The sequence below is a fragment of the Myotis myotis genome, unplaced genomic scaffold, assembly GCF_014108235.1.
Source record: "Myotis myotis isolate mMyoMyo1 unplaced genomic scaffold, mMyoMyo1.p scaffold_m19_p_15, whole genome shotgun sequence".
Lineage (NCBI taxonomy): Eukaryota > Metazoa > Chordata > Mammalia > Chiroptera > Vespertilionidae > Myotis > Myotis myotis.
The window spans coordinates 19,547,267-19,565,136 of NW_023416319.1; the positions used below are offsets into that span (position 1 = coordinate 19,547,267).

Consider the following 17,870-nt stretch of genomic DNA (forward strand, 5'->3'; position numbering starts at 1 on the left):
CCATTTAAAACTAAAATACTTTAAGAAAGGGGAGGTCCCCTCAAAGACAAGTGATAGTGGCAATCATCTTTTTACTGCTCAAGGTCACTCTCTGCCCTAAAGAATCAACACAGAGCAAAACTATACCTCAGAGGTATACCATTCAGTAGGAAGCCTGGCTATAATTCCTTGCATTTCCTTTCAAATGCAGCCACATTTTCCCATTACACATGCCTACCTTAGAGAAGTCTGTTCTGTGATGTCAAAGCACAAGCTGTGCAGCTGCAAGCCAGAGAGAGGGGCACTGGTCTAAGCACTGGGTCAGAGGGTCAAGAAGATTTAATCCTCCAAACCTGAACTGGAGGCATTACACACAAACACGGGACACTTTCAGAATGGACCGAGATGGAAAAAAACAATGCTGAGAAATTGTGACAGGACTCCCAAGACCAGAATAGAAGCAGGGATAGTGTGTCAGGACTAAGACCCAAGGCCAGTGTCATTTGAGGAACGTTTGAAAAAAGCCCGACTCCACCATGTTCTAGGCAATGCTAATAATCCATCATTGTCACAGGCACCAAATCATATAAAAATGAGGCTAATGCCTTAGTTAAAAGCACAACGAAACACTACTTCTTGCTACTCAGCATCTTAAGGTCTAGCACTATCATTTCTTCAGTGCAGTACTTTCCCAAAACACTGGGAATGCAGATATAAAATGGATAAAGCCCGAGGTGACAGCTCTGACCTGTCCATGTCCTTTAGGAGGAAATCTCTCACTGCCCAGAGGTGTTTGTTTTATTCTGGCTGTTTTTCATTGTAATGGACAGTCTGGGACTGCCTGCCAAGTGCCTCTGGCACAGGCTGAGAAGATCACACCAAGAACACGCTGCATGCCAGGTATTTTCTGCAGGATGTTAAGATTTGACAGAAATGGGGAAAAAGCAGGAGGCTGGAGTCTGGGTGCACAGAGGGCAAGAAGGGAAAAGGAACTGCCACATACCAATCCCAGGAGAGGCACGTTTATAGTCTACTCTGGGGCAGAGAGATGATCAACTCTCTGCTCATGGATACAATAAAATCAAGAGATCCACTGAACCCACACACAGCGTTATAAGGGATAAAGATGAGGAGAGTGGCTTACCAATTTCTTTATGGGAATGACAAAATTGACAAATACCAGAGTGATCTAGGTCATAAAATGGACTTTAATGTCTCCCTCTTACAACATGATAGACTTCTCAAGCTGGAACTAGCATACAGCTCCCAAGACTGGCTTCCTATGGGGAATGAAGCTGGCATGTCCCTGGCTGCTGTGCAGCTGGAGAAGCCCCAGGCACTCAGCTTCTCAGTACAAACTCTGGAGTCCAAATACCCTCATCTGCTGCAGTTCACCAATATGGGAGTTCTGGAACTGGAAGTGTAGATTCTGTGAATCCCAAGTATACCAGACACTGCTCCCTCCCTTCCCCTTCAATACTGCTGTTCTCAGCTCTGTGAGGTACTAACCACCACCCTGGTTTTGCAGGGCCTAAATCTCCCATCATCACAGGTTTAAATCCTCTGCTTCGTATTTGCTTAAAACATCCTGGAAGTGTGACCCATGCTAACATGACTTTTCCTGTCCAGAGGACTCCTGGAAGTCCTATTTTCCAAGTTTCTTACTAGCTGATTGCTCCCTTCTTTGCCCAACACAATAAGGTGATTCCAAAGAACTGAAGAGAGACAGGAGTCTATCTTCTTTCTACACCAGTCAGTCCTTGTCTTGATCACTTTATCCCTTTCTTTCATTAACATGCACATTTGCATGTACACAGAGCTCTGGAAGGATCTTCTTATCTGAAGAGTATGGAAATATTTTCTGAATTCATGGAATTATCCTTTCCATTGAGTGATGTTCAAACCGCAGATTGGTCTCTGCCTTCCCAGATGTCTTCTCGCTGCTTGGCTTCCAACCGTCTTCTTTCTGTAAATTAGGGCAGTGTTAAAAGTGGCAGTGTATGTCATATAACCAGTGACTTTCCCTTAATCCCAATTACAAAGCAAACTAATCAAGAGAGAGCTGCATTTCCTGGTCTTCTCTAACTGGATAGTTAATATCTTTAACTTTCCAAGTACTTGGTTAAATGGAAATGTTACTATTACTACTTAATAGAAAGAGAAAGATCTGGAGCTAATAGAAATAAAAAGTATATGGAATAAGTCAGAAATCTAGTAGGACCCAGATTCTAGTCTTGCTGATAATTTATTTTAATTCTATTTCTCAACTGTGTTAGTGCTTCCATATAATTGCCCATTAGTCCCAGTTTACTGATCTTTCCATATATTTCAATAATCTTCTTCCAACTTCTTGCTCAAATGGAGGTGGTAGGCCCTGGGCGTTAGTTACATCTTATTACAATCTTACAGAAAAAATATTTCAGAGGGAAACTGAATTTCAGTATTTTCAGAGCACTTTTAGGAACCAGAAATCTTCTGGAATATACAATTCCAAAATGGAAAAATGGCCACACATCATGGAGGAAAACTAAGGACTATTTCTAAAAACAAAAAATGCACATATCTGGGCAATCCATCTTTAATTTTTAACATAAAACCCTAGTTTTATTTAACAATTTCACCAAAATGGGTAAAATACAGACCACACATGAATGAAGTGGCCCAAGCACTTCATTAGGTGACATAATACCAGTTCTAATTTCATAGCTTGCCATTTATCTTGACACCATAAAATGTAGATGACAAGTCTAAATTCTTCTTCCCAAGGGCTATTATTTCAGATAATGTCTGTAAAGATTTCTCAAGTCATAAACCAGGGGGATTATGGAAAACAAGGTGAGTTTAGAGTTAACATTTGCTATTCATATCTTTTCCAAATCAGCCAAACCTCTTATAAAATTCCTGTACTAAAATATCTGACTGTACTTTAAGGGCAAAGAACTTTGTCAGGAAGTTGACTGGCACTTGTACATGTGAGAAAGAGAAATTCGCTGCTATTTGGGCACCATCTTGTGGCATGACCAGATATAGCAGCAAAGTTACAAGAGGCAAAAATTATGGGGGTCAGCAAATTCAGTGCCCTGTGACTTGGCTTTATGAATTGGGTTGGGATTCTCTAGGAAACAGCACATTTCTTAGGAAGGTACTGTCCTGATCTCACAAACAGGAAAGTTAGGAGGGTATCTAAAGGCAAAGGCAACCTTATAGGAAAACAATCAAACACTGGTTCTGGATTCTAAGAAAAAGAACCCAGAAAAGTGAATTACTAGAACTCAAAAGTTTTCAATAAGCTCAGAAAGGAAATATGGGAAGAGTGGCTCAGAATCCACAATTCTAAAATCAAAGTAGTTCTGAAAACAAAGTTTTGTTTTTAAAGTCTGGGCCAAAACTCATTTGCTGATAAATCTAACCTGAAGGATATATGACTATTTATAGCCTTCACATATGCCATTTAGGGTGACTAGTCATGCACTCTGTAGCAGAAATATCAGTGTTAATGTGTCTGATTTTGGTGTTATGAAACAAGTATTAAGATAACCATAATATCTTTCTAAAATTAGAATATTACAAAATTCTGAAACATTTCCTGCCCTAATGCTTTCTGATAAAAGACTGTAGATCTCAATTAACAAATGTAAATATAAGAAGAAAGTCTAGTTGTAAACCATATGAAATAACCAGTAAGATTAGGGAGACAAATTGAGAAGCACAAAGAAATAATAAAAATGTGAGACATACATTTAGAAGTATAGAACATGATTAGAATAGAAAAATATGTTAGAATGAGACAAAAATATTTTCTTCATTTTAAAAAGTAAATGAAAGGTTGGAGGGGGGTTTAAGTGATTTGCCTATGGTTGCATTATCAGTGAAAAACTGACGCTGGAACCCAGGTCCATACATAATTCTCAAACCAGCATATTTTCCACTATTCTGATATCTGAAAATATCTACAAAGAAAATTAAAAAAATGTGAAAATATATTGACAGAAAGATAAAGAAACATGCTGTCCCTGTATTAAATGGAAAGGAAAGCAGATAATAGCTGATAGACTGCATGAGAAAAGCTTATTAACTTTACCTCCAACCTTTAAAGAAAGTAAACTAAGTAGAGAGAAAGAGCAACAGCAGCCTTAAGAGCAAGGAATTAAGCAAGAATGGAAGAATTAGTATGAAATGATTAACCTAAAGCACTCACATAACTGACCTAGAAAACTTTCATTTCCCAGCAAAATAAATAGGCAGAAATCTATATACACTGAGTGGCCAGATTATCAGGACCACCTGACGTTTGCAGGCAAATTAGCTATAATTTCGCGCTGAAGTTGCTAGAGGGCCAGACCATTATAAATAGGGAAGCAGGTTGTTTACCACAACAGAAGTGATTTTTTTCTAAAGATATGGGCAAACAATGCGATTTAACAGCCTTTGAAAGTGGGATATGTGTGTGTGTGTGTGTATGTGTATATATATATATACACACACACACACACACACACACATAATGAGTGGCCAGATTATTATGACCACCTGACGTTTGTAGGCAAATTAGCTGTACACTGCATCTTATGGGATATGGAAGCCGAAGGCCTGTTCGAACACCTTTGCTATCTGCAGTTACTAAGATAAAACGTCTCCAATTCGCACAGGGACACAAAGACTGGACAGTCGAGCATTGGAAAAAAAGTCATGTGGTCTGATGAATCATGTTTCCAGTTGCATCATGCAGATGGCAGAGTGAGAATTTGGCAGAAACAGCATGAAAGCATGCACCCCACATGCATGAGTACAACCCTTCAAGCAGGTGGGGGCAGTGTTATGGTTTGAGGCATGTTTTCCTGGCACGATTTGGGCCCTTTAATTTGTGTGGAACAACGTCTGAATAGCACAACATACCTAAGTATCGTTGCTGATCAAATTCATCCTATCATGTTGATGGCGTATCCCAACGGAGATGGCTTCTTCCAACAAGACAAAGCGCCATGCCACGGTGCTCATATTGTGCAGGAGTGGTTTCAAGAACATGAGGGAGACTTTACCTTGCTTAGGTGGCCCCCACAATCACCAGATCTCAATCCAATTGAGCATTTGTGGGACGAAGTTAAATGAGCCGTCAGGCAGCTGGTTCCACAACCATCAAATCTCACAGAACTGAACAGTGCTATTCATCAGGCAGGTGTCAGATTCCTCGCCTCACCTTTCAACATCTCGTGGAGTCAATGCCAAGAAGAATAACCGCAGTATTAAAGGCAAAATGTGGCCCAACAAAGTACTGATGGGTCATAATAATCTGGCCACTCACGTTCAAATATATCCCACATTCAAAGGCTATTAAGTCGCGTTGTTTACCCATATCTTCAGAAAAAAAATCACTTCTGTTGTGGTAAACAACCTGCTTCCCTATTTATAATGGTCTGGCCCTCTAGCAATTTCAGCATGAAATTATAGCTAACGTGCCTACAAAGGCAGGTGGTCATAATAATCTGGCTACTCAGTGTATATAAAAGCCTAAGCGACCGATATGACTGAACAACTGTAATGACTGGTCGACCAGTTGCTATGACACACACTGACCACCAGGGGGTGCAACACTCAACACAGGAGTTGCCCCCTGGTGGTCAGTGCGCTCCCACAGCCAGACTCCTGTGGCCCCTCCCCTCGGCTAGCAGACCCCCATTGGCCCCTGGTGCTAAACCATTGGTAGAGACCTGCTTCTGGGCTGGGGTTTCATATATAGCAGAGCAGCTTCCTCACTGTGATCTATTGAAAGTCAGCCTTTGACACAAGGGTTTGTTTTGCTTCCATCCTCTCCTGCCGCCACTGCGGCAGAGAGGGAAGGAGGAGGAGGGGAGGCGGGAAACTGCGTGGTGGCGGGGCGCCGATGGAAGCCGGTGTCCATTTCTTCCGCACCAAGCTGGGTGACCGTTGCCTCCTCTCCTGAGGCCCTGGGCTGCGGCAGGGAATTGGGGGTGGGTGGTGGCGGATGTGGCCTTTTTCCCGGGGGTGGGGGGGGTGCCAAGGGCCGGCTCTCTCCTTGGGGCCAGCAGCTAAGCTCCCGTGATCCTCCCCCTGGCTGGCCAACCTCCTGCAGTCCCTTCCCCCCAGCCGGCCAACGGGAACCCTCCCACCACCACCCCTGGCACGAATTTGTGCACGAGGCCTCTAGTCCTATATAATAAAAGCATAGTTTGCAAATTGTCCCCTCGACCAGGAGGTCATCTGGGAGTTTGACCAGGGGGCGGGGCTAGCCGGGGGAAGGAAAGGAGTTCCCGGACAGCAGCCTCTAGGGACCCTACCGGTGCACAAATTCATGCACTAGGCCTCTAGTATTATTATAATGAATAATTCCCCAGGAATCACATAAATAATAGTATCCTGAATTTGTAAAGCACTTTCTGAACATTTTTACACATGTCAACTTATGTTGTACTCAAAAAATTCTTCATGGTTAGGTAAGTCGCTTTGTTGGAAACTGGGGTACACAGACATGCCCATGGCCACACAATTAGTTAATGGCAAAAACTCTATTAAACCACATTCCTAAATGATCTGCTCTTAATCATTCTAGTTAAAGGTTGTTAGAATAGAATGGTATCCAGACATTCTCTATTTCTACTGAGGAAGAAAGAAGAGGAATCTGGATTAAACTATCATACAGATTTAAGTTAGACCAAAGGAAAAATTTTCTGACAGTGAAAACTGCTAACCACTGCAACAGATAACTAAAAAGAAGCCTGTCATATTTTATTTTCTGAAGACCTTAAAATTTTCTAAGTACTTTTTTTTCTGGTAAAAAAATTTTTAATTGCCCCAAAATCCTTTAAGAGGGATTACAAGTATTACAGAAGGAGCATATATTTTAATTAGAGAGGGCTAGGCTAAAATGTCTCCTCTCAATTTACCAGCTGGGTAATCTTAGGCCAGTTACTTCTCTGGGCCATCTCTAAACTGGAAATAAAGCCATCCATCACAGTTATTTTAATGTTACATTACCTGAAGTTTCCTTCCAATCCTTTTAATCAACTAAAACCTTGCCATGGCTTTTCATTTTAAAATCTTCAAAACTAAAGTGAGAGGAGAAACAACTGCTTAGAATACCAGGCTCATATTTTCTTCCTTACTCAAAGCAGGTATCTTCACTAGATTGTCAGTCTTAAGGAGAGAAACAAAATCTTATCAACTCTCTAATTCTCCTAAATATGGATCATAATGCTCTGCACAGGGCAGGTGTTCAATAACTGGCAAATGTAATTGGTTGAGTATTATATAAAATTTAAAATAAAAAGAATAATGACAAAAAATATGCCCTGGAATCTGCACTGGACTCACCATATAATATTTACTAGTATTAATAAAAACAGGAGCAGCTAACATTTGTCACATACTAGTTACAGACCTACAGAAACAGAAAGGAGAGTATTCCTATGATTTTTTAAGATGACTAAGTATCTTTCATGTTTTTCTCACTTGATTTCCATTTTATGGATGAGGAAACAGAGAGTAACTAATTTGCCCAAGATCACACAGCCAATAAACAGAGAGCTAAGATGTAGACCCAGGTCATCTGATGCCAGAGTCTATATTATCCACTATGCTATACTGATTCCTCCTCCCCTGGTGGAAGTAAGTCTGGAACAAAAATATCTGTTCTTAACACCTAAATAGTACTTTTAATTTCCACAGAGAATAATTTGCTAAGTGAGAAGCCTTGGGTACATGTAGACAGGTAACAGAATCTGCTCAATACCAGGTATATAAAGAAGCCAGAAAGAGGTAAATCAGGATTTTTCCATATGTATTTTCTCAGATATGAAGAATGTGAAAACTCTGAAGCATAATAAAGGAAGAGTCCTCTATAATTTGTACAGCCTCAGCACCAACAGATAATAGGAACTTATCACAGTGGGTCTCTATTCACACCTAAAGGTCTTCATTTAAAAAGTAACAGGGTCCCACTTAACCAACAGTCTCATTTTTAATTACATCACTGAAATGTCCTTTGTATAGCTGAGTACTTAAAACAAATACTTCAAGTGGAGCTGCATGCTGATGTGCCTAGAGAGTAGAGGGAATACTCAAATGACATCCATGGATAACTGCTGCTGCAGTATCGGTACAGATACACAGAAAAGCATGATATACTGAAAAAAAAATAAGTCATATCTCTTTCTATAGATATTACTGTTATTACCCTCTATTGATCTTCTGATAATTGTGGTTATCATAGAGAAATCACTTTCTTCAAAGATAACCAATTAATAAAGGGTTAAGGACATGGCACATTCTCCTTTAGCCTAATTATGTTATTGCCATCTATAAAAAGCAGATGAATCCTACCCTATTTCTATTTTCTATGAGGCCTTTGAGTAAACCATGCATTGGGAAAATAAAAACTGCCTCATTATAATCATTAAAGTTTCAAAAATTAGTTGGGTTATACTCTGAAACTCTAGCACCTGCCATGACACACTCTGTCACTGGTTATCTGGCCAGTGCAGCCGAGAGTCTGTAAGCTCCCTGCTATCACCAACGCGAGTGGACAGGAAGTATTAATGGCCTTGTTAGACTGGCAATAAACAAAGAGTTTGAAACTTCAATTCGTTTAATGAAAAAATGAAGTTACTTTCAGTAAGTGGTATTTTCAGAATAAATTGCCTTCACAGATTCCACAGATCATGGGCTAAGGCAATAAGAATGTCTAAAGCCTGAAGGTTGATAAAAAGTACTTAAGTACAAAGCCAGAATCCCAAACCTTTACAGACAAGTCAATAGCCTACAATGGGAAGAGAGATTTTAACCTCAACTTAAAACTTACAGGTAAAGAAAAATACTGCTTGTGAATCAGTTGAAATATTTTCTGAGAACTCTTGTACTGAAAAATAATCAGAAGCTAGGTTAATCTAGATGTACTCTAATGGAGCCACTCAGGACTGTCTTTAAGAAAAAAAATAACTCCTACAGTTATCATCATCAATGCCAGTGGCTGGCTTTTTCTTAATTTGTCTTCTATGTAAGATCTCAACCATTTGATAATAGCATGACCATCATGGCCCAGTAAAACCACAGCAAATAATGTTTTCTACCTAGAAGACCATATGTTTGCACACAAAAAATTTTTCTCAGCCTTTGGAGCAAGAACTATAGAAAAAGCCATGGATGAGCTGAGAAGACCGAACCTATCTTGGAAAACAATAGTAAGTAAATGGATTACGATGCCTTGGTGTGTGGAATAGGCAGGCAATTTCAATATACTTGGGAGGCTTCTCGGAAATGAAAATGACCAAAAAAAATGATCTTCATGTTGTGTTTTTTTTTAACGCATGCAATATAGTTAGCTCTAAAGCAGCGGTTCTCAACCTGTGGGTCGAGACCCCTTTAGGGGTCGAACGACCCTTTCACAGGGGTCGCCTAAGACCATCGGAAAACACCTATATAATTACATACTGTTTTGTGATTAATCACTATGCTTTCATTATGTTCAATTTGTAACAATGAAAATACATCCTGCATATCAGATATTTACATTATGATTCATAACAGTAGCAAAATTACAGTTATGAAGTAGCAATGAAAATCATTTCATGGTTGGGGGTCACCACAACATGAGGAACTGTATTAAAGGGTCGCGGCATTAGGAAGGTTGAGAACCACTGCTCTAAAGGGACTAGAGAAGAACACCATCCCTTCAACTCACCTCGGGCTTCTTGCAGTTTCTTGAGCTCTGCTTCCCGTTCAGTTTTGCTCTGCTTACTTCGAACCCCAAGGGCATTGATGACTAGCCTTCTAGCTAGGGCTGCAGAAGTCTCAGGACGCTCCTTTGCTGGCTGGAGGAACTCTGAATGAGAGAAAGAAAGTAAGGAAGAGAAAGCACTCTAGCTCCAAATGATTTAACTCAGTAATTAACATACAAAATAGACTAACAAGGGCTGCATCAGCAGTAATTAATTCGAGCCTGATAGATGATCAGAGGAAATTAACATGGCAAAGCACAAACAACCCTGGCTTCTTTATCTGTATTAACACAATTTCTTACAGTGACTCTATCAAACAACTAAACACAGAGGTAAACTATATAAGGATGTCATTAGAAAATGACTGCTGCATTGCTTACAGTTAGCACCCATTCTCTCCAAGTGGCTGCTCAGATGCCACATTTACTACACAGCCTTTTCTATATTATACTTTTTTTAAAAACATACGTCTTTTAACATTAAAAATAAAAGTCATATGTCTTTACTACTCTGGATGCTGTTCAAGTGCTGAAAAAACAGTAAACTACTATTAACAAGAAAAAAAACACCTGACATTAGGCTCACCAGCATAAGCTCTAGCTTTGGCCTTGGCTGCTCTTGTGGCCTGTGACAAGGGCCGGATCTTCACCATGGTGTGTTTACTACCCAGAGCATCACGAGCTGCAAAGAGAAAGAAATACAAGGAGGCAGAGGACATGAAAAAGAGCGATGCAAATGAAAATTTAAGACTAGCTCTTAAAAAGTATTCCCTAGATTTTATGTGCTTTTTATTTTTTCTTTCATGGCAAGCAAAGGAGACGGTAAGCTCTAGAAAGTCTGTAAGGAACAACCTGGCGGTGGTTATTTTAGACCAGAGATCAACAAACTATGGCTCTGTAATCAAGTTCAGCCAATCACCTGACTTTTGTAAATAAAGTTTTACTGAAATAGAGCCATGCCCATTGGTTTGCATATTGTCTATATAGCTGGTTAAAGGGGCTACTGCAAATTCATTTGTCTGGGGGAAAAAATCTTAAATATTATAAGATTTAGTCACACAGGCTTCTTAAATATCTACCTATAATCTGTTTATGTACTATTTTTTTTTTAAATATATTTTATTGATTTTATACAGAGAGGAAGGGAGAGAGACAGAGAGTCAGAAACATCGATGAGAGAGAAACATCGACCAGCTGCCTCCTGCACATCCCCCACCGGGGACGTGCCCGCAACCCAGGCACATGCCCTTGACCGGAATCGAACCCGGGACCCTTCAGTCCGCAGGCCGACGCTCTATCCACTGAGCCAAACCGGTTTCGGCGTTTATGTACTATTGAAACAAACAATTATGCAGCAAATAACCTTGAAAGAAGCTGCCTATTTCTCTAAACCATTGGATTAAGGTGAAAAGGGAGAAGAGAAGCACATGAGTACCAAAATACCATGCCTCAAAAACCTGTATCTGCCAAATACCCTATGCTGGCTGAATAAAATGCCGGTTGGCTGAAATAAAAGGGAACTTAGGACAAGTAGACAATAGACAATAAAAAAAATAGACAATAAAAAAAATAACACTGAAATCCATTGAGTAAATACCTGTAATTGGACTGGAGAATACTCCTAGGGCATGTGTGTCATCCACCCATTTAATATCAAATCCTTTCTTCCTGCAACAAAAAAACACAATTTTTATTTCATAAAATTTACTTTATGAAACATCTTTCAAACAGAGTCTCATAAAGCATTTCAGGATGAGAGAGAAACACTCAACAGCACATTGGTGGAATGGGGATAATGAAACAAAAACAGCTTGGAGGATAGAAGCCTCTGAATTTTAAAAGCAATAATACCATTATAAAGAACTACCTGGGAGTATTTTACATTCTCAGTTATTTTATAGGCATCAACTAATTAATCCTCACAAGTCCCTTAGAGAGGTAAAGTACTTAACACACTATTTTACAAGAGATGTTCTTAAGAGCACAGAACAAGAAGAGGTATGAAGGGGAAGCAAAGGAGGGTTAGAAGAATAAGAGAGGAGGCAGAAGGCAGGGAAGGTCACCTGGATTAAATGCATATGTAGGCTTCGGACAGAGACGGAGAGAGAAACAGAGAGACAAATCATTCAAAAAAAAAAAAAAAATCAAGTAATGGAGAGAAAGTAGAACTGTTATCAGAAAGCCTGCCTGCCCTAGTCTAAAAAACACCTTTATTTTGGAGCACAGTTATATAGTTAACACAAGGACTATCAGGATGATGGCATGACAGCTATTTTTTTTTTTTAGCTGGGACAGTGGTTCTCAACCTTGGCTGCACATTAGAATCACCTGGGAATCTTTTTAAAATCCAGATTTCTGGGCCTCATCCTCCGGAAATTCTATTTCTTTGTTACTAATGTTGTGGCCTCACCCCATAACAAAGAAACAGAATTTCCAGAGGGTGAGGCCCAGAAATCAGGATTTTAAGAAGATTCCCAGGTGATTCTAATGTGCAGCCAAGATTGAGAACTACTGAGCTAGGAGCTTAAAATTGCTCATGGACTCAATATAGTACTGTGGAAAGAGCACAGTGTTTAAGCCTCAGATATAAATGGAATCAGGTTCTGCTATCCATCCTGAGTTTAACCTCTCTTGAAGCTAGGTCTCCTCATCTGTAGAAATAGGCATGGTACTTCCTCACAGAGTTGTAAAAATGGAAATAAGATCATCCATGACAAGGCAAAGAGCACATGGTATTGAGCACTCAGGGGGTATTTAGTAAATGAATGGCACTGATTATTTTTTATTATTAATAGCAATATTCATAAAAAATTATTAATATTAATGAAGATGGTGATTAATGATTAAAACACAAAGCTGCCTGTAGTATCTGACTCACAGGCATTATTACAGATCATGGCCTTTTCTATTTTTATAAAGTACTATAAAGAAAAAAAGTCCACTGCTAAAATATTTTCCCTCTTTAAAAACAAATGAAGAAAAAAAATTCCTTTGATAAAAAAATTCGTTTAAGGGAAATAGAATAAAGGAAACTTTGATGGTTAGTTAGAAAATTTCCTAAATGTAAGGATAAGTTTAACCATAGCATAAAGTGACCACAGGGGTTGGAGACTGTGAAAAAATTCAATAGTAAAAATATATATCATAAGATAGTTTACAAAAGGATACAAAAAGATCTAGATGTATTCTGGAGAATCTTTTAGACTTTAGAATTTATAATCCTTTAAAATACCTCTCTTTCGAGGATGTTTTTAGATTTGATAAGAAAAAAGGTCTTACAGGTAAGATTAAAAAGAAACAAATCAAAGGGAAGTTAATAACTCATTAGAATTAACAAATCGTCCAAGTTTAGACATCAAAACTGATCCTTGGTTTTAAAAGTCATTGTTATTAATGACAATCTAAGGTAGTTCTAATTTGTGATTTAATCTTGACTGCTTTTTAAAATCTATTATACATTTTATATGGAATAGGCTCTGGATATTGGGTCTTAATTGTCTATAAAAACTTAGTTGAATGCATTGGAAGACCAGAGAAAGGTGAAGTCACTAAAAATCCTAAGAAACTACTAACAACTGTTTGGGCAAAACAGCATAAAAGACAGAGTAAACATTTAACCCTATAAGCAATATGCACTCAGATGATTCTGAAAGTATGTTAAAGTTCTTACTCCACTTAAAAGAAATGAAACTGGAATAATATGATGCTAATATACAAAAAGTCTTTTACCAATAGACAAATAAATTAAAGAAAAAAAAAAAAAAGGCCTTGGCACTACATCAAAGACTGTCAAGTGAATGGGCACTTATAAGTGTTGTTAAACTAGCTGAAACATGTAACAATCATTTTTTATCATTCTCCACTTGACTTTCTAACTGAGTGGTCAGAATAACCTCAAATCAATAATTTAATTTACAGTGTTCCTGAACTGTTAGTGCCCTTGGTGCTTGGTAGAAAAAACACAAATCCTTTCAGGAGAAATCCTCTTCTTTTATTGGAGGCATCAATTTCCATAAATAAAATTGTAAAGAAAATGGAGAGCTCTTGGAACTAAATCTGCAATCTTGGAACTAAAAAGCAAGGCACTATGAGCGAAAATTTGATGAAATAGAACTAAAAAAGACTTCAGGTAAAGTAGTTACCAGATATAAACTATATACAGTCTATGTTTAATATACTTGAAGAAATTTTTTAAATTTTGAAAATACTTAGAGAAAACAAGACACTAAAAACTGACTATGCATATTTGAAGAAGACAGAGAACTTTGAAAAATTAGAAACATAAAATGAAATTTAAAAATTCAATGGACAGATTTAACAGCAAATTAAACAGCTGAAGAAAAAATCAGTGAACTGGAAACCAGAGCTAAAGAAATTACTCAGAATGAACAGAAAAAAATAAAAAATATGACAGTTAACATGAGAATCAAGTGAGGGGTCTAATATACATTTGATTGGCATCCTAGAGAAGGCAGAAGAGAGAGAAACTGGCAGAGGCAATATTTGAAGAGATAATGTGTGAGGTACTCTCCAAAACCAATAAAAAACATTAATTCACTGATTTAAGAAGCCCAAATAATCTCAGAATGAATAAATAAAAAGAAACACAAAGCCTCATATTGAAAATTCAGAACACCAAAAACAAAGAGAAAGCCTTAACAGCATCCAAAGGAAAAAAAAAATTACATACAGAAGCAACAGTTGCTAGACTTTGAGATGACTTCTCATCCTCCACAAGGAATGCCAGGAAACAGTAAAATAATAACTTCAAGTTTCTGAGAGAAAAGTAACTACCAATCTATAATTCTATATCCTGCAAAAACGTCTTTCAAAAATGAAGTTGAAATAAAACCATTTTAAAAAAAAATTACTTTCTTACCAGCAGACTATCATTAAAGTAAATGCTAAATAATTGTCCCACACTTACATAAAAAGATTTCAGATGGTAGGTATGAGGTGCAAGAAGATATAAATGAAGAACACAGAAAATGGGTAAATCTGAATGCTGAATATATAAAACAGTAACATCAAATAACGTTTAAAAGAAAAAAATTAAAAAGAATCACAATGCTGCCCTAACCGGTTTGGCTCAGTGGATAGAGCATCGGCCTGCGGACTGAAGGGTTCCAGGTTCGATTCCGGTCAAGGGCATGTAACTTGGTTGTGGGCACATCCCCAGTAGGGGTTGTGCAGGAGGCAGCTGATCGATGTTTCTCTCTCATCGATGTTTCTAACTCTCTTTCTCCCTTCCTCTCTGTAAAAAATGAATATATTTTTTTAAAAAATAATAAATAAATAAAAAAGAATCACAATGCTCAATCATAATCTATGTATATAAAAGCCTAAGCAACTGGTCAACCAGCCAGCCGGTAGCTATGACACACACTGACCATCAGGGGGCATATGCTCAATGTAGGAGCTGAAACCACAGGCATGGAAACATGGAACATACCAATGTATCTCAGAGGGAAGGGGAGAGAGGGGAGGGTGGGAAGAGATTAACCAAAGATCTTATATGCATACTAGAGGCCCAGTGCATGGATTCATGCACTGGTGGGGTCCCCTCAGCCTGGCCTGCGCCCTCTCATGACTCAGGACCCCTTGGGGGGTGTCAGGGAGCTGGTTTTGACCCAATCCCCACAGGCCAGGCAAAGAGACCCCACCGGTGCACAAATCCATGCACTGAGCCTCTAGTAGCATATAAAATGGGGTGGAGATGAAGTGAAGAATGGAATTGGGGAATGAAGCTAAAAGCTCTTACAGTGTTTGGGAAGAGTGTGAAAATACTAACTTTAGCCACTGATAAACATGCATTTTGTAATTTCTAAAGTAACCACCAAAGAATAGAAACAGAGCATCATTTCCCCCCAAAATAGAATGAAAAAAATACCTCATCCATCCAAAAGAAGGCAAGAAAGAGGAGAAAAAGATGGAACAAGTAAACATACAAAAAAGGATGTCAGGCATACATCCAAATACAGTTAACCCTTGAACATGGATGGTTTTGAACTTGCATGTGAATTTATTAATATTTATGTTTGAATTTCTTAAAACCTATAGTATCAATAGATATAGTACAGTATTATAAACTAGAGGCCTGGTGCACGAAATTCGTGCATGGAGGGGTGTGTGTCCCTCAGCCCAGCCTGCACCCTCTCCAATCTGGGACCCCTCTCACAATCTGGGACTGCTGGCTCCCAACCACTCGCCTGCCTGCCTGATTGCCCCTAACTGCTTCTGCCTGACAGCCTGATCACCCCCTAACCACTCCCCTGCCAGCCTGATCAACGCCTACCTGCTCCCCTGCCGGCCCAATTGCCCCTAACTGTCCTCCCCTGCAGGCCTGGTCGGCCCCAACTGCCCTCCACTGCTGGCCCAGTCATCCCTAACTGCCCTCCCTCGCCAGCCTGGTTCCCCCAACTGCCCTCCCCTGCAGGTCTGGTTCCCCCCAACTGCCCTCCCCTGCAGGCCTGGTTCCCCGCAACTGTCCTCCCCTTCAGACCTGGTCGCCCCCAACTGCCCTCCTCTGCTGGCCCAGTCACCCCTAACTGCCCTCCCCTGCAGGCCTAATCGCCCACAACTGCCCTCCTCTGCTGGCCAGGTCAACCCTAACGGCCCTCCCCTGCAGGCCTCATCACCCACAGCTGCCCTCCCCTGCTGGCCATCTTTGACCATATGGGGGTGGCCATCTTGTGTGTTGAAGTGATGATCAATTTGCATATTACCTCTTTATTTTATAGGATGTACTGTCTTTGTCTTATGATTTTCTTAGTAACATTTCTTTTCTCTAGCTTACTTTCTTGTGAAAATACTGTACATATACTTATAACATGCAAAATAAGTGTCAATCAACTGCTTATGTTATCAGTAAGGCTTCCAGTTAACAGTAGGCTCTTAATAGTTAAGTTTTTGGAGAGTCAAAAGTTATATGTGGATTTCTGACTGTGTGGGTTGGTCTGCACTCCTAACCTCTACCTTATTCAAGAGTATATCAATAATTACAATATAAAATGAACTAAATACACTATGAAGACAGATTTAGAAGTCATCATTAATACTGGTCTTCCTAACTGCTAAAAATTGTCTAGAAAGGCTATTTAGCATTTGTAAGGATTTAGCAGAAGAGTGGTTTAATACACAACATTTCTAACGGACGTGGAAAAGACAATAAGTAAACTTGATGCTAAAGTTAACAACGGAATATGAAAACATGAGATAATTTTTCAGAAGACATTTTAAAGAAAACTTCATCCCACTTTCCCTAACATCCCCAACCATTTGCAATACTTACTGATAACTGCAGAAAACCCGTAGGAGGTCTTCAGTACGAAATTCTTGAGGGAAGTCATAAATTTCAATGACATGTGGGAATTCACAATCACTGAGGTCAATATCAGGAACTTCACTGTTATAATAATCAAATCTAGGTTCCTGGATGCTTTTTGTATTCTTCATATTCCCTGATAACTAAGAAAGAAGACGCATATTAGTGACTGTCACATCAAGCCAGAGCATTATATAATACTAGTACTAGAGGCCCGGTGCACAAAATTCGTGCACTGGTGTGTGTGCGTGCGTGCGTGCGTGCGTGCGTGCGTGTGTGTGTGTGCATGCGTGTGTGTGAGTTTTGTGTGTCCCTCAGCCCAACCTGCGCCTTCTTGCAGTCCATGACCCCTCAGGGGATGTCCACCTGCCGGCTTAGGCCCCATCCCCCCAGCGGCAGTCAGGGATCCCTCGCTCCTTACCGCCCACCTGCTCACTGCTCCTTACTGCTCAGCTTGCTGTTCTTTAGCGCTGCCGTGGAGCTGGGAGAGGCTCCCGCCACTGCCACTGTGCTCGCCAGCTGTGAGCCTGGCTTCTGGCTGAGCAGCGCTCCCCCTGTGGGAGTGCACTGACCACCAGTGGGTAGCTCCTTGCATTGAGCATCTGCCCCCTGGTGGTCAGTGGGCATCATAGTGACCGGTCATTCTGCCAGTCGTTCCACCATTCAGTCAATTTGCATTATTAGGGTTTTATTATATAGGGTTCTCCCCAAACAATCTTCCTCCTAGTCTCCATGTTCCTATTATTTAACTTTTAACATTGTCTCTGTATTAATGCTGTTCATAAATACAATGACCAGGGTTCTATCACCCAGTTTATATAATACATGTGAAATACT

The 17,870-nt window shown here is 39.7% G+C and overlaps 1 protein-coding gene across 6 annotated transcripts in view; it reads right to left on the reverse strand.

Moving 5' to 3' along the window:
* Nucleotides 1-1,167: 1,167 nt before the first annotated feature.
* The window catches only part of R3HCC1L (R3H domain and coiled-coil containing 1 like), a 72,692-nt gene continuing 55,989 nt past the window's right edge, over nt 1,168-17,870 (reverse strand). For 5 of the 6 annotated variants that reach the window (XM_036336400.1, XM_036336401.1, XM_036336404.1 and 2 more), the window contains 5 exons: nt 17,001-17,176; nt 11,307-11,377; nt 10,296-10,391; nt 9,674-9,814; nt 1,168-1,945 (listed from right to left, as the gene is read on the reverse strand). In XM_036336400.1, coding sequence (XP_036192293.1) covers nt 1,878-1,945; nt 9,674-9,814; nt 10,296-10,391; nt 11,307-11,377; nt 17,001-17,176 — 552 coding nt within the window. In that variant the 3' untranslated portion in view covers nt 1,168-1,877. Of the gene's footprint in view, nt 1,946-6,218; nt 8,852-9,673; nt 9,815-10,295; nt 10,392-11,306; nt 11,378-17,000; nt 17,177-17,870 lie in introns of those variants that run through there. The other variant, XM_036336405.1, reaches the window with a different exon arrangement.